A 22,614-nucleotide genomic window follows, 5' to 3' on the forward strand; every position below is an offset into this window, starting at 1 on the left:
ATATGTAACAGCCCCATCAGATCTACAATCATAATGTACTTTTTCCACGATGCAATAAAGTAAATGAGCACCTAGTTAAGCCAATCAGATGTAGAAAGCACCTCTGCCAAGAGCATGGGCTTGTGTCAGGCTTGATTTTATTTGCCAAACACATTTAGTATGGACTAATAACACATAATTTAGGTCTTTGACAACAGCTTGTTCAGCCCAAGACCTAAAATGAAAACACAATTGCAGTGATTTGTTAAGATTTCACCGGTTTCTCTCCCCAGCTTTGAAACTTAATTAAGAAGAAGCTGTTTCAATAGATTGGTTAGAGCTTAAAAAGTTAGGCATCATCTGTTGCTTCAGAATTGTTTGAAGGAATACAGTCTTGAAATTCCACTTTGTCTGGATAGAGTTTAATGTAAGTGTCCACCATCAAATCTAAGTCATGTTTTATGTCAAGGTTTATGTTCAGCAAAGCAAGGTTGCTTGACCTTTGCCCTGTCAAGGTGTTTTTTAGGTATGCCTTTAAGCGCTTTCGTCCTAGTCCGTATTTCTCATTCTCCACCTTCATCACTGGAAGTAAGCACAAGACTTTAAGCAATGCATAAACATTAGGGAAAAACTTTATGTCAGGCAAGTGAAGTGCTTCATAAATAGTAGCTGGAAGTTCAATATCTTTTCCTCTGTGCTTCCACTTGATTCTCCAACAGTGAAGCTCAGCAGAAAGTGTGTCTGGATTGGGCAAGTCATTTTTGAACATGTCAGCATGATGCTCCTCAGATGTATTGAATTTGAGCTGTCCCATGACTGAGGGCACTAATGATAAACATTTAAGAGCTTTTAAATGTTGTTCTGAGAAAATATCTTTTAATTCTTGAATAATGTGCTCTATTGTTGGGACACTTAGGATTTCTTTGTAGTAATTTTCTGATGTCATATCAGGGTCGAAGTTCCCCTGTTGTGCCCTGAGAAATTTTCCTGGGAGTTTAATTTGTACATCCAGTTTTGTAGCCAAATTTGTGGCTTCCTCAAACCAAAATTCATGGTAAACTTCAATATTCTCCATCACTTCATTCAGAGAGTGCAATACTGCTGTTAAGCTGCCAGCTGCAAAGAACACATCTGATGTTTGTCCCTGGAGATTTTTTCCAAATGCTCTTGTAAAAGACAGAACATTTTTCATAATTACAATAGTGACAATGAAATCAAAATCTGTTAGTGCACTTGAAAGTACAAATGCTCGACCAACAATGAAGTTGTTCCACCTGACAGAGAAGTCACTGCTCACAGCATCCAAGCACAGTACCAGGGCTTGCAGGAGGTCCACTAATACCTCAAAAGTATCATGCCTGCCTGTCCAGTGAGAACGGCAGATCTTCTTCAACTCATTACCCTTTTCATCATTGTCCTGAAAAAGAGCAGAAATTGTGTTGTCCAGTTCTACTAGTAATTGTGGAGACTGGTTAAAAAGACAGCAAACTTCTTCAATTGTTCCTAATGCAATGGAAACACCAACAACAGGAACAGATTTTGCCAGCCAAACATTTAAGGCACATGAGGAACACAGCGTATACACAGCTTGTGGATACTTTTCCAAGAGTCTTGTAGCCACAACTTTCATTTTAGAAGCAAATCCACTGGAGACAATGTAGGCTTGACCCCGACAGTACTCCATGTTTAGACCCCACTTTTCAGTAATAGTTGTGTGGAACTTAACAGCTAAAATTTCAGGATCAGCCTCATATGGTAAAAACCCTATGAATTCTTCTCTTAGATTGTGAGAATCATCAACGAACCTCACCAGCACTGGCAAATGTTCCTCTCCTGCTATGTCCACTACTTCATCGGTGACAATAGAAAAGAAGTGTGAGTCTCTTACTTCCCTCAGTGTCTCCTCTCTAACACAGTTTTCACAGATCTCAAGCATTTGTTTCTGCTGAGTTTTTGAACAATACTCAAGGTTGACTGCAGTCATCTCAAATCGTTTCCTCAGAACTTCATCGCCACCATTTATTCTATATTCCAGTAGAGCCTGAAAGTTATCTGAAGCAAAAATACCTTCTGGAAGTTCATCAACATTATGGCCATCCAATGGAATATTCTGTTTACCCATTAAGATCAAAATTTCAAATAATGATTTAAGGTAATCTTTGTTTTCTCTTTCTTCCAGTGTTAAGGGGACAGTTTTTTCCTCTTGCTCTTCCCCTCCTTCCTCTGAGACAGTATTTTGTTCATTGTTTTCATTTGATTCTTGAGTTGCTTGTTTCCGTTCAAAAGCATCATCAACTACAAAATGAAAACACTGTAAGTGTCAAAAATAAAATATAACATTTGCTTGCCCATTACCTTTAAGTTACCAGAGTCCAGAGAAGAATGTTTCCAGTTTAAAAGCAAATTAATATTTTGGAAACAATTTAGACTGGCTGGCTGAATCAAGAAGGAACTAAATTATCCTCCTGCTATATATAAACTAATAGTTATGAGTCCTGCATTACCTCATCAGCCTTAGCAAATAAAGCTATTGTCTCAATTATTTTGATCACTTACTCTTTTGCTGCTTCAATGTTCTTATTTCATCTTCACTCTTAAAAAAACAAACAAAAAGAACTTATTTTGATGACAATGTCTAACACATGACCTTAAAATATTAACATATCAAGATCAGATACAAACACTGTAGATGAGATCAGTTAACATTTGCCAAAAAGTGCTGGAAATTCTAACATCAGGAGGTTTCATGAGGTAGTTTACTACAGCCATGACATGTATCTACTAACTACATGAGAACAGTTGTATTAGGAGGTTCTCCAATATGTATAATTATTAGTAAATAGATTCTACTGCTATTTGGTAATGTGCTGCCAGTAGACAGAGCTATCTTTAACTCCATTTTCAGTCAACAGATACAACCAAACTCACAAAGAAGTATTTAGAAATTGTCTGCAATTTTTCAAGTAAAAACAGACATTAGGAGTGGAATTTCTCTTAACTGTCAGTATACTTACAACCATGGAGACACTTTCTCTCCTAAACGACATGCAAGACACAATCCCACAAAAAAAATTTCTCAATCTTGCTTTTATCCATGGATCATTTTTTCACAACAATAAGCTAAAACATGCATGTCTGAATTGATTCAGATTTCAGAAGTTAAGTGGGTGTACCAAAGACCACAATCAACATGCAGGAAGAATTTTGGGATATCAAGCTTCAGTTGTGTTCAGCTGGCACTGTAGTAACAAGGAAAAGGAAACTATACATTTGATTTGGATGAAAGAATCAGCTCTGGAAGGATCAAGGAAAAGGAAACTATACATTTGATTTGGATGAAAGAATCAGCTCTGGACCAACACATTTAATTTTCCAGATTATTTCTTCAAGATTTCCTTAGATAATTTTTTTTCATGCATTTAACTTACAATCAACAAAAAAGATGCAGGAATAGGCAGCATAGAAAATACAAGCACTCAAGTGGCTAAATATTTTTATTTCACATTTTTGTGTAAAAGTTTCACATTACCTTACTTGTCATCTTTTCTTTTAATAATAAACCAGTAATTTTACATTAAAAACTTACCAGCTCTTTTATCCTTTTCCTATGTCTGCTGTGGGGATTGTTCAGGTGACTTGTAAGATCAAATATAGTTGGCACAGCATTATCCCGTAAAACCGTTCTGTATGGGCTCTGTAAGGAAACAGACATCTCAACCAGGAATTTCTTTCAGAAATTTCAGGCACTGTGCCCTTTTTTTTCCTCTCCTTCTTTTCTTGTTTATGTTATTATTCTAAAGCACTTTGACTTTTTGATGTTACCAAAGAGAAAGGTAAACTATGTAATTTACGTTTCAGGGATATCAAGAGAACACTGAAAATAGGAAGACAGATATTACAGAAAACTCCAATCCAAACTGCAAATCCTCTTTTTTATCCCTATTATCTTTATATTAAAGACCCTGGGTGCAATAATTTTAATTTACTGCAATATTATGATTTTGTAAAAAAACAAACATTCTGGATAAAAAGACGGTTATGCATCAGAAAGAAAACATTTTGTTACTATTATGTTTTGGGTTTAATCACTTATTTCACAATTCTAGAAACATTTCATTGTGAAAATGTTCAATTGCTTCTTTTTGTAGAACTATGAAGTCCACCAAGCACTACTGTGAAAGATCATATTGAGGGAAAATTTATCGGTAAAGACTTCTAGATGATCATATAAGTGCTCCCAGTTAAAAAAATATTTAAAGTAAAATGTTGTATTTGGGTATACTGTAAACCTGGGTTGCCTATACTGGCTAATTTCTATTAAGTACAAAATTGTAACTGATGTCATCTTGTCATTAGATAGAAATACATTTCAAACAAACCCAGTTTCATAGTGTTTCCTTTCAGAGTCATAATTACTTCGAATTTTCATCTGTTTCAGGGATGCTGGCTAATTAAAGACCTCATCACATGTAATACCACTAGAACTTCAGAGTTGACCTGCATATTTTAATTATCCTTCACAACTAAAAGATCCATTTTGCTTAGATACCAGAGTAAAATTCAGCCTAGGAATTAAAACTTGATACAAAGTCCCAAGTCCACCCTTTCTTACTCTTATACAAGCTGTTAAAATCATATTGTTGACAAAAAGAACTGAAAGCTATTATTTCATTAACAGAAAACAGTGCCTGGAACAGCTGGATGAAAATGTAACAGGAAATTATAGCTTGACAGATGTGAAGAGTGTTTAAATCTTGTGGCCACAACAGAATGTAATTTAATCAAATCACACCATGTACACACTTCAGGAACAGGACATTAATAAGTTTAAATAATTAGAGATATGCAAAATTACACCCAATAAACTTATAGAATATTGTAATCTCTAGTGAAACGAGGAAAGCACTGCAGTGAAGGACAGTGTTCAACAAGCACATTAAACTGCCAGGAGCACCACTTTTTCTCTCTCCTCTGACTGTTCTTCATCTTCATTATGATTTTCAATGGCTGAGAGCCTGTGTGGAGCCCCAGACAATGGCAGTGATCCCAATTGAGACTAAGAAATTAATTTTCCTAGGGACAATTTACCCAGGAGCTGAAAGATTAAAAAGGCAGCATTCTAGTGAAACATGTCAGTCACATTTTGCAAGGTGTAGTAAACAAATGCTTGTTTTTACTTACACTTCTGCATATCATAGAAGTCTCAAAGTGTTTAGCACACAATCTGTAATGCTTGTTGAGTTGATCTGGAGTTTTATCTTCTAAATCTGCCCTTCGACAGTTCTCTACCCATCTCTGACATCTGCATGTAAGGAGAAGAATTAGATAATCTTAGGATAAAACAAACTCCCTTACAATTTCAAACCATACTCAAAACTGGAGCCCAAGTGAGTGCAAGTGGCCTAGAAAAGCTCGGGAAAGTTCTTTACAACTTCCTTTGGAACATCCCATCAAATTTTTGTAAAAACCACTTTTTCTGCTTTTGCTCACCACTCAACATCACCCCATCAAATTCAGGAGTCTTTTCCCTGAATATATATATCCTTGCCTTTGTCATGCACGCACACATACACAGAGAGCAGACTGTAGTGCAGTTGCTCATGAAACATTAACTATTTAATTCTAAAGAATTTGCTTTTAAAAAGAAAAATTAAAAACCAAAGAGATGTGTTTGTAGTCTAAAGTCATAACATTTTCTAGGCAGTTTTTAAGATAGCTGTCTTTTCCACCTCCCATCAAAATATACAATTCTTCTTATTTATTGTGGTCACTGGGGGAGTTTTGAGTAGATTTTTGAAAGTGAAATAATAACAATAGAAAAGCAACCATTCCACAGACAGTGCTTCCACGCTTGAAGAAAATTCTCCTTGGATATGTATTTTTACATGTATTTACTTTTGCTTTGGATTAGTTCTGCAAGATATACCACAAAGATAAAGAATTATTTCCTTTACTAACAGGACTCCATTTAGGTATGTAAGAGACTGCCTCTTCTGGTGAGTAAACCACTTGCAGTAATTGATGCAAATGCAGTAGTCAGCTTCAACTTCCCCTAACTGGGTACACGCCATCACTCTCTGAGCAACAAAGGTACTTGTTCTGTTGCTAGAAGTTAGAAGAAAGCAATTTCACTACCACTTTTGACTGCAAACATGAAATTATTGTTTCTAGCAGTAAGGAGGAACAAAAACAACTAGTGATTACTGAACAATATAAGAACAAAGGCTGTCTTGTCAGATGTTTTGGTGGGCAGCCCAGATGAGGAAATCACAGGTCTGACTGGATTCACCTCTGCTTTACCTCAGTAAAGGGCAATTGTGCAGATGAAAGAGGGGAAACTTTGATTCTGATCTCTGCTGGTTGAACCAGCAAATCTCAATTTTTTACTCATGCAAAGTATTAAAATAACAGTGACTGCAAATTCCATAAATCAAAACCATTTCTAATATTGCTCTTGGAGATCCATACAGAATATGCTTAGTAACGACTTAAAATAAGGAAAGAAAACAATGTTTTAAATCATCTGATTTTTGGCACAACAGATCTTGCACTTTTGTCTTGGCAGTGCAATCACCCCAAAAAGAGAACAGGGGAGCTTTCTTCACTTAATCAAATTATATAAACACTCTTCTAAAGTGGGAGACCTGTAGTGTGTAAATTATATTGACTCTGGCTCTCGGACTTTCTCAGTGGGTGCCAACTATTAAACAACTCATTAAATGTGGTCACAGAGGCTGATCAGCCTTCTCTGTAGTTAGTGGGGAGGGTTTCAGTCCAGAGAAAGAGCCTGACCCCATGGTCTTACCTGCTTCTCTCAGTGCTTCAGGCAAGCTGACAAACACTGAGAGGGAGCAAAGCCAGAGCTCCTTACATTATGTTAAATCCCTGAATCACCTCCTGGCAACCACAGGAGGCAGGAAATGTGATTTGAGGCAATCAAACTGGTGGCAGGAATGGTGCATTCAGAACTGGCACCAGTTGTCCAGGGCAGGCAAACATCAGCCTGAATTCTTTGCCCTCCCATGTTAATGCCAACCAAAGAACCTAAGTAGGTACCTAGTAAGTACTAAGCAGTACTTAGTAATAGTCAAGGATCAGATCAATGAGTGACAGCAAGAGATACCACCAGCTCTTCAGAGGGAGCTTACTCAAAAATGAGTCTCACACAGATTTCATTAACCACCCAATAGTCCTTTCCTGATGCCTTAAGTTTTAACTTTCATATTATCCAGATTCTGTACTGCATTAGTATGTAACTCTGAACTTCCTATGAAGTGTTAGCAAGCTCTCCTCACAGTTTAGTTGGACAAAATAATCCTTTTCCAGCCCGAGAACCAAGGACACCCATGGAGCTTCAGGCCCAAAACCTATAAACAATAGCAAATTGAGGAGAGCAGTCTGGAGATTGGGACTTCATAACCTGCAGCTGTAATTGGACAATTAACCCTAATATGCAAATGCACCAAAACTTGCAAAAGTGTGAAAATATGTGACCTGTTGTCCAACATGGGCGTAGCCTCGGCCAGGCACTTGTACTGCCAAAGGTGTATCCTTTGAAGGCCTTTTTAATAAATACCTGCTTTATTCCTTTAACTCTGTCTAGCCTCTGTTCTAGGTAGCCTCTCAAGACATCATTCCCTTACAAAGTTCTTCAACAGTTGCACAAAAACTGGCTGTGGCTGCTGCCTTTTGTGCTGAAATAAACACTGTCTGTGATGCCAAATGATTTTTGCCTGTTTTCTTTTATACACTCGTTGTATTCTTACACATATATTCGTAACTTTGTAGCCTATTGTTCTATTTGTAGCTAGTTTTCCCAGTACTTTACCCTACCTTTTCCCTAGGCACATTAACCACCCAATAGTCCTTTCCTGATGCCTTAAGTTTTAACTTTCATATTATCCAGATTCTGTACTGCATTAGTATGTAACTCTGAACTTCCTATGAAGTGTTAGCAAGCTCTCCTCACAGTTTAGTTGGACAAAATAATCCTTTTCCAGCCCGAGAACCAAGGACACCCGTGGAGCTTCAGGCCCAAAACCTATAAACAATAGCAAATTGAGGAGAGCAGTCTGGAGATTGGGACTTCATAACCTGCAGCTGTAATTGGACAATTAACCCTAATATGCAAATGCACCAAAACTTGCAAAAGTGTGAAAATATGTGACCTGTTGTCCAACATGGGCGTAGCCTCGGCCAGGTGCTTGTACTGCCAAAGGTATATCCTTTGAAGGCCTTTTTAATAAATACCTGCTTTATTCCTTTAACTCTGTCTAGCCTCTGTTCTAGGTAGCCTCTCAAGGCATCATTCCCTTACAAAGTTCTTCAACAGTTGCACAAAAACTGGCTGTGGCTGCTGCCTTTTGTGCTGAAATAAACACTGTCTGTGATGCCAAATGATTTTTGCCTGTTTTCTTTTATACACTCGTTGTATTCTTACACATATATTCGTAACTTTGTAGCCTATTGTTCTATTTGTAGCTAGTTTTCCCAGTACTTTACCCTACCTTTTCCCTAGGCAGAAAAAACCCACATTCCAAAGCCCCCTAACCTATCTTGACTCTGTCTGGGAACCAAGGCCAAAAAACAGCTCTTCAAGACACATTTTCACAATCATTTAGTTCCCATCTAAGGAAGGTGGGAGGAGGGCACGGGCAGGATTCAGAAAAGGTTGGACCAAGGAAAATGGCATCACCTCTTATGTCCCTAATTGGTGATTTTTTTCAATTATGCTGAGTTGCTAAACTTTTAAAACTGTATTCACCCCATGGGGGTGGGCATTTTGTGTGTATTTTTCCACATCTGCCCCTGGAGGCCTCCAATGAAGACCAGCCTTTGTGTTGCCTCCTATACTAATATTATCTCTGGGGTATGTTGTTTTATTTCTAGGTTCTTTAAGGCATCACCTGAGCACCTGATCCAAAAGAAGCCCTTGGTGTTCAGAGTTCTGGTTTGAGGATCCCAACTCCATAATCCTAAAGCGGTTTGGGTTAGAAAAGACCTTACAGCCCATCTTGTTCCACCTTCCACTAGACCTGGCTGCTCCAAGTCCCATCCAGCCTGGCCTTGAACACTCCCAGGGATGGAACAGCCACAGCTTGTCTGGGCAACTTGTGCCAGGGCCTCACCACCCTCACAGGGAGGAGTTTCTTCCCAATACCTAATCTAAATTTCCCCCTTTCATATCATGGATCAGACATGGGCACCAAGCTTCACAACCCACTGGAGCAGCATATCAGCAACCAGAGTTCTAGAAATTTAGGAAGCTCTAATGGCAAAGGCTGAAATGTTGATATTCTCTCAGGTAGCTACAGGACTAAAAGGAGATGATAGGTTATATGACTGAACTCAAACCTGAAAACTCCACCTGAGTCTGAATTCAGCCCTTCAGTCTCACTGTGAGTTTGGTTCCAAATAGAACACTCTCTGAGGAATGGAATAACAAAGAAAAAGGAAGTCAGACCCCTGAGATCACCCACTATAGCTCTATAGTAATCAAAGTGACCCCCAAGCAGGGAGAAATGATGAGGAGGACTCCATTGATATCCAAAGGCTAATTAATTACTTTATTATACTATATAATTCTATTCTATATTATATTATATCTAAACTGAATCTGCCAAGAACTCAACTGCACTCAACTCATGAGTGGCTGCTGCCAGTCCCAACACAGACACACGCTCGGTCCTGATAAGCCAAGGAAACAAAACACAATCACTTTGGATAAACAATCTCCACATTGCATTCTATTTTGGCACAACACAGGCACAACAAATGAGATAAGTATTGTTTTTCCTTTCTCTGAGGTACAGAGAACATGAATCCCAGAATATCCTTGGGAATTTGTGCCTTGCTTTTCTCTGTGAAGAGAAATGTGGCTACATTGCGCTGCATGGTATTATCCAAGAAGCAACTGGAAAGATCTTAGAATAAAATTTGTATTAACTTTTATAAAATCTTTCAGTATTCAACTAATGCATACCATATACTGTTGCACAAATCCTTCTGTTGCAATATATTTGGCAGCTACAGATTTAGTTGTAGCTATTTGGGTGGACTGTCAGGGTGTCAAGTTGATGCACCCTGCCAAAAGCAGGTTCTTCAGCAAGTGCACATCAGGTGAAACACTGTTTTTTGTACAAATATGGCATTTTCTGTGGACTAGTACTTGCTTATAATGGTGGTCATTTTGTGTAGCGTTTTTAAGTATATTTATTAAGGCATATTTTAGATATGTACATATATATAGGTAAGAAGATGGTAAATTGCTTTCTCTAGAATACAGAGAATGCTGTTGTCTCAAGAAGAAACGGTGTTATTCATAAATGGCAAGCATGACCTGTGACTCAGTTTAGCAGCATGAAATCTTTTTAATTTTTGAAACAATGTTATTAATTTGGAGGACACAGTTTCATTTTCATCCAGGACAAAGATATGCAAAGTGTCCTGTCTGAGCAGGAAACTGGGGTTTTGCTGCCCAAGACTTTATATAGCCACTTCAGCAAAAAGAAAAGGAAAAAACTTCAGTTAATTTAAAAAAATGTAGATATAAGAAAATGCTTTAAAGTTTTGTTATTGGTCTTCAGGAGGTAGAGCGTTAGGTCCATTAAATATGCAGAGAATGCTGACACCTACTGCAATGGAATAGTAAGGTATAAAACTACCATGTAAATTGATACTTGTAGAATATGTAGAAGATTTGTTACTTCCCACCAAGGCTTATGAAGATTGAAAGATACTACTTGTATGTGCACTGCTTCAGCAAGAAAAGGCCACTGTGCATCTTTTTTTAAGCTTCAGTTGTGCTGTCAGGAAGTAAAATATTTAGGATTTATGTTAACAAGAGGACGAAGATTAGCAGACCCAGGAGAGGTCCAGGCTATGGTAACCAGGCTGTGGTTACTCAACCAGTAACAAATAAAAACCCAATTGCAAGGATTTCTTCAAGATAGAAAGATATGGCAGACTGGATATAGCAGGGGTAAAGTAGTTCAGTAAATCATTGTCAGAGAGTGCTGCTAAGGAAACTTCCCTGTTGGGCCACCCAGGAGCCACCCTGGCAGTCACACTTGCACCCTTTGGCAGCTCTGACAGTCAGACCGCATTTCCTTAGTGGCTTGACCCCAAGTTTCCCATAGCACAATCTCAGTCACATGAATCTTTAAAATAATTGTAATCACGGTGCAGTAACAAAATCACAGCTCGAGATGGTGCGTCCAGGGAGGGAACCCAAACAAGTCCAAGTCCTCTCACCAGTCTAAGTGTGGGAAAGTTGGGTGTTGTTGGCTCCTGCAGCGTCTTGGAGTGTCCATGTGCCTGGCTGTGCCACAGGTACCTGTGTCCTACTGCTGTGCAAAGGGTCAGCAGTGTCCCCTGCCTCTGGCTGCTGCCACCAGAGCTCCATCTGCAGCTGGTGCTGCAGTTGCCCCTGAGCTGCCAGCATTGAATGGATTCCTTAACATTACCAAGATAGAGGATGGGGAGCCTGTGCAATGGGGTTCAGAAACAGAAAAGGCTTTCCAAGCTATAAAAAGAGCTTTACCTTTGGCTCTGGCATTGGGATTGCCAGGTTACTCCAAAGCCTTTTGAACTATTTCTGCATGAGAAGACAGGCTTGTGGAGCTCGTGAAGTCCTTACGCAAAACCTACATCCACAAGACTGCCCCGAGTCTTACTACTCAACTCAACTGGATGCTGTAGCAGCAGGGAATAATTCCTATGTTAAAAGCAATAGCAGCTACTGGAGTTTACCAATATTACTGAACAGGTCTGCCTTGGTCTGCCTGGTCCCTGCTGCTGACCAAATAGCGGCACCTGTGGAGGTTTCTCCCCAGAGACACTATTCTGTACCTGTGGTCACAGCTGGGCACGTGGGGACAAGTCTAGGACAAGCTCCAGTGCTTGTGGACTGGGGCTTGTTGGTAGAAGAGGGTCACTCCTCAGGCCTCCCTGAGCTGGAGAAACCTTTGAGGCAAGGTGAAGGAAGGAGTGGGTCCTGATGGACAGTTTTTAATCCAGAGTTTTTATTTTGGGCCGCATGGCCTCTGAATCCTGCAACAACTCCAACAGAACTCCCATCTCGTGGTGTGCTTGCCCTTTTACCTGGGCAGAGGGGCAGGGGAGTGAACACAGAGAGCACCAACCAGGCACGGGGGGAGGGGGTCTCAGGTGAGAGGGACACCTGGGTGGGCCAATGGCCCCTCAGAGGGTGGAGAGCATCCTCTGAACCTGCCAATCACTCGATGCCCTCTGGCATTTCTGGTGTGATGGACAGTGCCCAGCAGGGGTCAAGGGTGGGGAAAGGAGAGGTGGTGATTGACACCACCCTTCAGGGGAGGGACTGGGAAACTGAGGCACACCATGACAACACACCGCAACATGCAGCAACAGCAATTATCATGAAAAGGAGCAAACTTAGGTCCAAGTCACCCAACAACCATGTATACATGAAATGAACATGATTCTTAAACATGCTTCACAAGCACCATCCCCACAAGAGCATATAGTTGCAAATAAAATATTTTAAATACGCATATTAGTTTGAGATTTTTTTTTTAATCCATAACTTTATTTCCCATTCCCTTCAACGGTGAGCTGCATCATGATGTAGTGTTTCTGCACACTGTAGCTGCTCAGGTAGTGTTTCACTTCAGCCACCTACAGGGAGATAAGGCCTGATCAGTCTCTAGAGAACGTGGATCTAGTCCCATTCTCCAATGGATGCTCATACATGAATGGCAAATGACACACAGGCTACACAGGAACGAGAAACTTAGAGGTGCTTAAAGCAGAACCTCTGCAACCCTTGGTGAATGCCCATGAGGCTGAATTGACTTGCATTAGGAAGAGCAGCCTGGTGGAGATGTAATTAATGAGTGACGGCACTAATTCTAAATCAGCTTTTGGAGGGTGTCATACATCTACACTACTGAAGGAACCATGGTTCCTTTACTTCAGCAGAAAAGAATGTATTTAATGGAACTGAAATACAAGTGCTGGTGGAAGCTACCAAGCTTACAAGAGAAATTACTTTAGTACACTGTCCAGCTCCTACCAGAGGCTCCTGTGAAACAAAGAAATAATAAAATAAACATATTTGCTGTAAGTTTCTAGGTAAGGAAACTGGATACACCATTCTCACATCAAATGAGTAGTGGATGATGTATTTTAACAATTTTATTTTCAGCTTTCCCACTGTAAGCTGTGAAGGGCAAATAACATTTTGGGACAATGCACTTTGCTCACCATCCCAGTCTGACCCACAAAAGTGACAGCAAGCAGTACAAGGAACATATTTTCATTTCCATCCACAGACTACTGTAGACCAACCCATAGAATAAAACACCCTCAAGTCTGTAAACCAAAAGGATGCACAGATTTATCAGTCTCTAAATGCTCTTGGTAAAATAGAATATATGAATATATAGGTTAGATATATGAAGGAAATTTTTTACAGTGAGGGTTTGGAGGCCCTGGCATAGGTTGCCAAGAGAAGCTGAGGCTGCCCCATTCCTGGAAGTGTTCCAAGGGCTGGCTGGGAGCAAGGCAGTCTAATGGAAGGTGTACCTGCCCAGGGCTTGGAATGAGATGAGCTTTAAGGTTCCTTCCAACACAAACCATCCTAGAGTTTATAAAATAGAGTTTTTAAAAATTTAATCTTTAAAATGTAAAGTCACACATTTTTAAGTAACTCTCTGCACTGCTACCATGGAAAACACTCATTCAAAATGTCCTTCCATGAAAAAATTATAAACTGAAGAGGGTATTTTCTTCACACAGTAAACTGCCACCTGCTGACGAATTCTGTACAGCTTGATGTGACTCACATTTTACAGCATGGACTTCTTACAAACTAAGACTGAAGCCCAGACAGTGCCAATTTTCTTCAATTCCACACAAACTGCAGACATTCCTTTGTGTGAGATCTTAAGGGTCTCACAGGACAGATGGTAGAAAGAGACAACAGTAAGAGCAAATCATGAAAATGACAGAATAAGAGTAGGTAAACAAGCACTTCGATTTCAGTTTTTATTAAAGCAAAAGCATATGGAATATGGATTGTATTACAATATCTTGCATGTACTAGACATCAAGAGGTCTGGATAGCCTTTACAGCAAGGCCTTGCATTCATCCAGGAGAACTTCACAATGCATCCAAAATCACAACTTTAGAGAGCATCTACTACCTATATAAGCTTTTTCTATCTTCATTTGAAATTGCTTGGAGGGTCTGTTTCCTTAGAAAATACTACATATGCATAATTCCCATGGGGTTTTGATTTTTCAAAAAATCAGGTCAAGCAGCTTCAAGGAAGGAAGGAAGTAAATATCATGTAAAAATCATGAAAAGGCCAGCCTTAACTACCAGCTGTTAGAAAAGACTAACTGGTATTGCTCTATGTCTGTGCCCCATTCAATGTCGTGAGCATCATGCTAAATCAAGTGATTTTAAGAGTGTTAAGAGCGTCATCTCGATTTAAGGGTGAACCTTTACATGGGGGTTTCTACGTCTAAGTGCGTGATTTATTTTTCACAGTATTTTTCACTGTGTATGTTCACTGTATTTCATAGTATTGTTCACTGTCACTCACACACTTTTTGCTCTACCAGTACACCACCCCTGCTTTTCACCCATTGTGAATTTCTCCCATCACCTCTGCTGCTGGTCATGATGCTCTGCTACCATCCCAGCAATCCTGTGACAGTTCCTCCTCCCCGCTGCAGGAGTGTCCCACTCGCCTGACACACAGAGCAGCACTGACGGACCTTCACTGCCTGTGCCAGCGCTGAGCCTGCCCGGACCCCCCCAGCGCAGGGCTCCCGCACCTCTCACAGCCACACATCCCACCGCACCGCCTCACGCTCGGCCGCACCCTGCCCCCAGGCAGGCAGCCCCGTCCCGCCCAGGTACCCGCATCCCGGAGCGGCTCCGTCCCCACCGCTCCCCCGAGGGCCCGCAGCCGCCGGAGGTGCGGGCGGCCGCCGGCCCGCGGGTGAGGAGGCGCGGGGCAGGCGGCGCGGGCAGCGGGAAGGGAGCCGGCTCTCCGGCACCTCCGCAGACAGGCGGGGCCTGGGGGGGGCGAGCCGGGCGCGCCTCCCGCAGCCCGCCCCTCCCGAGGTGGTCTCACCTGGCGGGGTCGCGGGGGAAGCGGAAGAAGGCCAGGTCGGACTGGGTGCTCTTGCGGGTGCAGTTGGGCGCCGCGCAGAAGTTCGGCATGGCTCTCCCGGCCGGCGCCGCTGCCCCTTTAAATCCGCGGGCCGGCGGGAGGGGGGCGGGGGGGGAGGGCGTGTCGGGGTCCGTGTGTGCGTTATCGTGTGTGTGTTATCGTGTGTGTGTGTGTGTTAACCCCGTGTGTGTAACTGTGTGTGTTACCGTGTGTGTGTTACCCCCCCGTGTGTGTGTGTTAACCCCGTGTGTGTGTGTGTGTGTTACCGTGTGTGTGTGTGTGCGTGTGCTCGTTATCGTGTGTGTGTTAACCCCGTGTGTGTTATCCCCCCGTGTGTGTGTGTTAACCCCATGTGTGTGTGTGTGTTACCGTGTGTGTGTGCTACCCCGTGTGTGTGTTACCCCGTGTGTATTAACCGCGCGTGTCCATCACACCATGTGTGTTAACTGCGTGTCTGTCACACCGTGTGTGCTACCCCATGTGTGTGGCTGTGTTACTCTGTCCAGGCATCACGCCGTGTGCGTGTTTCACCATGTGTGTTACATCATGTGCATGGGCTATGCCATGCATGTGTTACCCCGTGTGTGTGTGTGTGTGTGTGTGTTACGGCCTGTGCGTATTTGTTACTCCATGCGTGTGTTAACTGTGTGTCTGTCACACCGTGTGTGCTACCCCATGTGTGTGGCTGTGTTACACGCCATGTGTGTGTTTCACCATGGGTGTTACATCGTGTGCGTGGGCTATGCCGTGCGTGTGTTACCCCGTGTGTGTGTGTGTGTGTGTTACAGCATGTGTGTATTTGTTACACCGTGTGTGTAATATGCGTGTGTTACCCTGTGTGTGTGTTACAGCATGTGTGTATTTGTTACACCGTGTGTGTAATGCCACGTGTGTTACAGCACATGTGTGTGTTGTGCCGTACATGTGATGCCATGTGCTCATGTTTGACGCCACGTGTGCATGCACATGTTACAGCGTGCATGTGTTACACCGTGGCCACTCCAAACCCAGTGCCGGAGGGGGATCATAACATTTTTCATACAGACAAGCACTTTTCTCTCCTCCACAGCTCTTTCTTCTTCAGTCCAACTTACTCGTGCCAGCCTGGTCTCCCTGCTCTCTCCTGCCACATTATCCCTTTTCCTTCATTCATGTATTTGCAGCCCTACATTGTTTCCCCATGTGACCCCCACTCTCCAAGCCCAGTACCTCCCATTCCCCTGTTAACTCCAGGACTGGTTTCCCCCCTCTCTTTGCTCACAGCTCCTGGTCCCCAGCCGCAGGTCTCCAGCCAGCCTCGTTGTTACAGTTCTGATCATTTGTGACTCAGTTTCCCGTAGTTTCCCTCCCTGAAGAAACTCACAGAGGGGTGAATGGGGCAGGGCAGGGCTGGTGTACCTTCGCCTGGGGCTGCTTCCCATCTGTATACATGCTACACTCTGTCTGCTTTTAAACCAGCAGGGCAGGGCTGGTGTGCCTTCGCCTGGGGCTGCTTCCCATCTGTATATATGCTACACTGTCTGCTTTTAAACCAGCCATAGGGTGGACATCGAGGTTGTAATGGTGTTCTCTTGTCTTATTTTCTTTTGTTTGGCTCTAGGAGGATGTTGTTGCTCAGCAGCCTGATGGATGATCCCACACAGAATCACTGAATCAATTATGTTGGAAAAGACTTCTGCAATCATTGAGTCCAGCCTATGACAGATCATAACCTTGTCAGCTAGACCAGAGCACATCCAGGCTTTCCTTAAACATCTCCAGGGATGGTGACTCTACCACCTCCCTTGGCAGACCCTTCCAATATCCAATATCTAATCACCCTCTCCATGAAAAAAATTCCTCCTAATGTACAACCTAAACTTCCCTGGCACAGCTTAAGACCCTGTCTTCTCATCCTGGGAGAAAAGGCTAATCCCCACCTGGCTAAACCTCCTTTCAGGTAGTTAAAGAAGTAATGGTAAAAGTCACAAGTTTTCAAGTAATGAAATAATTTGGTGGAGGTTGTATTGGTCAGAAGACATTATTAGGTAAAAATGAAACAAATCTTAGAAAATAAACAGGATACAAAAAACTGGGTGGTAGGAAGTGGGTAAAGGCTCCCTCACCAAATATATCCTGTTCAAAAGTAGGTAGAGCACCTGTGAAATTACAAATGCTGATGGCAAGTGAGGATTGTTTCAGGTGTAATACTGCTGTAGTTTTAAGAATTCAGCTGAGATACATCCTTTATGTATCTTCACATAAAAAGTCCTGTCCTGGGCTCTAGGATTCTTTGTTTAGTATGAGCAGGATTAAAACTGTCTTTTACATGAGGCAGTCCTGTCATCAAGTGCTCCTGACCAATCATAATAACTTCTGTTTATTTGGCATTAATTGTTTGCCTGAATTCTACCTTGGCTATGTAGCTGAAGTAGTTTTGAGTAGTCATTTAAGCTAATGCTAAAGATAACTGCTGCACCCCATTGGTTTGACTTTACTTGGCAGTCACCAACATTCATGGACAGTGAAATGTATAAATGAGTTACTCAGATAAGTAATCTTTTTTAAAATAAACTCAGATTTAGTCCAGATAACTGCCATCTGATCTGTGGTGCAGATCATATAAATGTTCCTGCTGACACAAGGAAACACAGAAAAAAAGAGAGCAGGATCATTTTCAATTGTAGTAATAGTATAAGAGCACAATTGCATAATGTTAGAAGGAATTTTAAAACACCGAAAATCTGTTTCAGTAGGAAAAAAATACTTCTTCTCACATTACTAATAAGAAAATTGTATGTTCTGCCCAGTATTGAAAGACCTTTTCTCCTCCAAATTGCCTCACGAAACAGAAGTACTGGCATGCTAAACTCCTTTTTGGGGCTCTGAGCAAGCCAGACCAGAATGGCAGTATTAAAATTAAATTAGCCATTGCACATATTTCTGAGCTGCCACTTCTGACCAAAGTCTCTGTTGATACTGGTTGTATCATTTGAAGCACTATACAAGTATGTTATGGCTGTTACCATCTAGATATGTGTATATTTGCATAGGAGCTATCCTAATGAAATTAAATTAAGGCAAGGACTTGTTTATAAAGTGATCTGAGGTCTGCTGGATGGTGGTTTTTATGTGGAGACTCATTCTTAAGTGCTTTCTACGTAATGGAAAGAAAATAGACTTAATAGTTTTCAAAACCCAGTAGTAATACTAGAAGCACTTTCTTTAAAAATAAAAATTAGTTTACATTACTACTTACTTGGAAATTTCAAAAATTATCTTCTGTTGTAGAGTGCAGAAATCCCTGAAACTGTTCTTCCTGCACAGTAGCCTCTGAAGTGTACATATATATTTTAAATAATCCTCTTGATTATTCAAGTCTTCTTCACAGTATGTTTCCAAGTGTGTCTATATAACATGTAACAGGGATTATATACTGTATTAGTGTTGAACATATAATCTGTATTCTGATAAATTATTCTTAAAGGAATTTTGTGTGTTAGTGTTGCTTTTCTCTGCGTCTTCAAAGCTGTATCTTAAATACAGGATTTTCTTTCACATAATAGTGGGTATAAAATAACTTTTTCTGTTTGCTTCTGGAAATGGACTGTATGTCTCATTCCAAGGTGAAAGTTGATATGCCTTAATTTTCTGAGAGTACTGTTAGTGTGACAATGTACTCCTGCATGTTTCCTGCTATGAAAAATTTATTTGCAAGAGAATATCTAAAGTCTGAAATGCTTCCATGATTCTTTTTACTGCTACATTTGTCTTCCATACAGCCGTGTTGTTGGGCTAACCTGAGTGTAAGACCTAGATGGACATCAGGTTAATCCCACAGAGCTAGTTTTGTAGATTTGTGTCCAGAAGTATCTATTCACAATAACTCTATGAACCCCCAGATTTTTCTGTCCACAGGGTTCACAGAATCACAGAACCACAAGGTTGGAAGACACCTTCAAGATGGAGTCCAACCCAGCCCTGACACCTCAATTAACCCATGGCATCAAGTGCCACATCCAGTCTTTTTTAAACACCTCCAGGGATGGTGACTCCACCACCTCTCTGAGCAGACATTCCAGTACTTTATCACTCTTCCAGTAAAAAACTTTTTCCTAATATCCAACCTATATTTCCCTTTGTGCAGCTTAAGACTGTGTCCTCTCGTTCTGTCAGTTGCTGCCTGGAGAGAGAGACCCACCTGACTACAGCCACCTTTCATGTAGTTGTAGAGAGTGATAAGGTCATCCCTGAGTCTCCTTTTCTCCAGGCTAAACACCCCCAGCTCCCTCAGTCATTCCTCACAGGGTTTGTGTTCCAAGCCCCTCACCAGCCTCGTTCCCTCCCCTGGATGTGCTCAAGTGTCTCAACGTCCTTCCCAAACTGAGGGGCCAGAACTGGACACAGCACTCAAGGTGTGGCGCCAGGGCTGTTGGTAAATGATGGAGAGCGGCTTTGCAGGCTCATCTGCCAGCTCCCTGGGATGGATCTCATCTGGGCCCATGGATTTATGAACATCCAAGTGGCTCGGTTATCTGACTGCCTCCTCCTGGCTAACAGGGGGACCATTCTGCTCCCTGACACCATCTGCCAGCCCAGGAGGACAGTTGTCCTGAGGACAAGCTGTCTTCCCACTAAAGACTGAGGTAAAGATGATGTTAAGCACTTCTGCCTTCTCTTCATCTGCAGTTACTAAGTTTCCTCCTGCACACAGTAGAGAACAGAGGTTGGTCTTACCCTTTTGCCATTAATATATTTGTAGAAACATTTTTCATTATTCTTTACAAAAGTTGCCAAATTAAGTTCAAACTGAGCTTTGGCCTCCCTATTTTTTTTTCCTACATGCCATAGCAACCCCCTTAAATACTTCCTGAGAGACCTGACCCTCCTACCAAAGATGATACATCCTCTTTTTATTCCGAAGTACCTGCTGTTCTGAAGAACTGGGAGGCAAAGGTAGGGAATAACCAAGTCCTGCAAGTGGTGTGTATCAGACCTCTGGGGACAGGTGAATCCAAGCTGAGTAAGCAATACTAATAACCAACATGCAACTTAACTCCCACCCTAAGTTACAGTAATGCAGCATCCTAGCTCCTCCCTTGAGGTTAGCTTTTTGCAAATTAAAGTTAACAATATCTCTGTGATGACATTAAAAGGTTGTCAGACCAAATTTCCATTGCATTTTCCCTATTTCACTGGGATATTTTTTCTTTTTATGGTTCTGATTCAAAGAATGGTGATTTTCATAGGTGTTCTATCAGATCTTCAATATGAGGAAACCCAGACAACCATTGTCTTTGCAGCACTGGACTTTGATGTGACAATCTGCCAAAAAATCATGGTTTAGTGCACAGGCTGTCTGTATTCTTGCCTGTTCTACTTCTTACTCTTTCTACTCAGCTGTGTATTCTGGCCTACAGCTACTTCCCTGCTGCAGAGGGAAAAGTCCATCTAAATTCCAAGCAGCTGCTCTTAGTCCAGGCTTCTGCCTGAGCTGCTGCAGGTTCTGAAGTTGCGGCCAGCGCAGGATCACAGACTCCCCACCCCGTGCTGTGCTGCAGGTATATGGTTACACCACCATGAAGGAGTTAGGAGTGAGAGTCTGACTCCTCTTCTCCCTATTTGCTTGCCCCTGCACAGGGTTGTCTTTATTTGTCTGTACAAGCCTCGCTAATCCCCAGTGCTCACATCAACCAAAGTGCATGGACTTCACCCAAAGTTTCACTGAAAACTGCACAGTGATAATAATGCTAGTTTCTGGTTTGTAAATGCAGCACCAGCTTGCTTTTCTGTTGCTGTTGTCACCCTACAACAATACTGTAAGTTTAAACTTTCATCTGCAAGGTGTTCCAGGATCAATATAATTTCTAATACTTATATTAGGATTATATAATCTTTAATATTCACTTCCTTCCTCAGTATTTATAGCATGCTCAGCCTTGTAAAAATAATTTGTCAAAATCACGAGCAAGTAATTTGTTGGTGAGTTAATTTGAACTTTAAAGCAATAGACGGTCTGTTGATGGTTTAAAAGGGCAACTTGAAAGAGAAAATGCAAGCTTCCCTAAAATACAGTGCAAATTGGCTCCTAGTGTGACTGAATTCTGCTAATTGGTGATCTGGGATATATGTTCTTTGAATGGCAGAAGCTTGTTAGAGACACCCAGCGTTTGTATAACACACATACAAACGTATGTGGCCGTAGATAAGGACTCAAGTGGCTCTGTGGAGCAATAACTTCAATACTTTGCTTCATTCCTGTCCTGAGCAAGCAAATTTATATGTTCTTTGCCAATACAGCAAGCCACAAACAGGATGCAGGTTTTCATCTGCCTCCCAAGATTACAGAGGGTACCAGGTTTAATTCCTTCTTTGATATGTCGCTAAATATCACAAGTGATTTTTTTCATTAGCTGAGGTTATGTTGTTGAGTTTTTGCCTCAGTGTAGCAAAGTGTTTAAATAGATGCTTAACTCAATACACAGTGGCATTTTGATGCATTTTTAATGCTTGCTGAATTAAGATTCTTTCAGCTCAGAAGCTGTTAGGATTTGTGAAACAAAAGCATCTGATGAATAGAATATGTATTACTTACAATAGGGGGGGGAATATCTATTGATTGGCAACACAAAGCTATCTTTAGTAAAAGTAGCTGAAATATCTTTGTGAATTTAAATACAAATAGTCCTAGCTGCCAATCTGTCTGACAAGGCTGTGTATAAAAAGCTCCTCTGCAAGCTGCCAGCACCTAGACATTGTTGAGGCTTCTGCTTTTCTCTTAGCCAGGAGGAAAAATGTGATGGGAAAGTGTTTGAGGAGGAAGAGAGATTAGCAGTGGTCTGAGGGAAGAAGAATGATATTAAAATAGAGATGCTCATGTCAGGAAAATGTATCAAGTCACTGAATAACCCATTAGAATAAGTGGAAACTCCATTGATTAAGCCACTGGGAAACAAAAAAAGGCCAAGAAATAATTTCATTTATATTAGAATCGTATGCAAGACATGGAAGATACTTTAAACTATCCTGAAATTCCCTAAAATTTGAAATTATCTACCAAGTTACATTCATCTTCGTATCAAAAGCATAGTGGATTTTTTTCTACTTCTTTCTCAGCTGCTGGCAGACTAAAAGAAATACATTTTTTCCCTTGATTTTCCAATTATACATTTAAAATTACTAGTGTATATCTCTTGAAAGCTGGAAATTCACTGTTTACCTCATAAAAGCAGCAGCTGCAGTAGCTGTGCCTGGTTTCTATAAAGTATCAAGCTGAAGCACCTCTCTTCTACCCATGAAAAGCTGAAGAAAATGGATTTTTGCAGAGCCTGTATCAATCGGGTTGTAGTGATGCAAGGGGAGATGCAGTTAATAACCCAGTGAGAACTGCAGCCAGGCTGCTCCACTCATTTCCCATGAGCTCCTAAAGAGCTGAGAAGCACAGCTTTGTCCTGGTGACCTGAGCTGCATACAAATCACCTCTCTGGGA

At 41.4% G+C, this 22,614-nt stretch overlaps 1 protein-coding gene and 1 long non-coding RNA gene across 2 annotated transcripts; one reads left to right on the top strand and one right to left on the bottom strand.

Moving 5' to 3' along the window:
- Positions 1–84: 84 nt before the first annotated feature.
- On the bottom strand, positions 85–15,270 carry THAP12 (THAP domain containing 12). The gene is made up of 5 exons (XM_039704440.1): positions 15,108–15,270; positions 5,161–5,281; positions 3,566–3,673; positions 2,536–2,572; positions 85–2,274 (listed from the first exon to the last, which is right to left on the bottom strand). The coding sequence occupies exons 1-5, from the start codon at positions 15,194–15,196 to the stop codon at positions 329–331; spliced, it is 2,301 nt and encodes a 766-aa protein (XP_039560374.1). The 5' UTR covers positions 15,197–15,270; the 3' UTR covers positions 85–328.
- LOC120500057 lies at positions 14,938–18,615 on the top strand. The gene is made up of 2 exons (XR_005627027.1): positions 14,938–15,142; positions 16,747–18,615. It is a non-coding gene; the product is annotated as an uncharacterized LOC120500057 (long non-coding RNA).
- Positions 18,616–22,614: the final 3,999 nt, after the last annotated feature.

This window comes from Passer montanus, unplaced genomic scaffold (assembly GCF_014805655.1).
Source record: "Passer montanus isolate IOZ18808 unplaced genomic scaffold, ASM1480565v1 scaffold175, whole genome shotgun sequence".
NCBI classification, from domain to species: Eukaryota; Metazoa; Chordata; class Aves; order Passeriformes; family Passeridae; genus Passer; species Passer montanus.

Coding starts and splice junctions, on each gene's coding strand:
- THAP12 (XM_039704440.1), bottom strand. CDS start 15,196: ATGCCGAACTTCTGCGCGGCGCCCAACTGCACCCGCAAGAGCACCCAG. Junction 5,282..15,107: donor TTCCCCCGCGACCCCGCCAG/GTGAGACCACCT, acceptor CCTTACATGCAG/ATGTCAGAGATGGGTAGAGA. Junction 2,573..3,565: donor GGAAAAGGATAAAAGAGCTG/GTAAGTTTTTAA, acceptor TGTTTTTTTAAG/AGTGAAGATGAAATAAGAAC.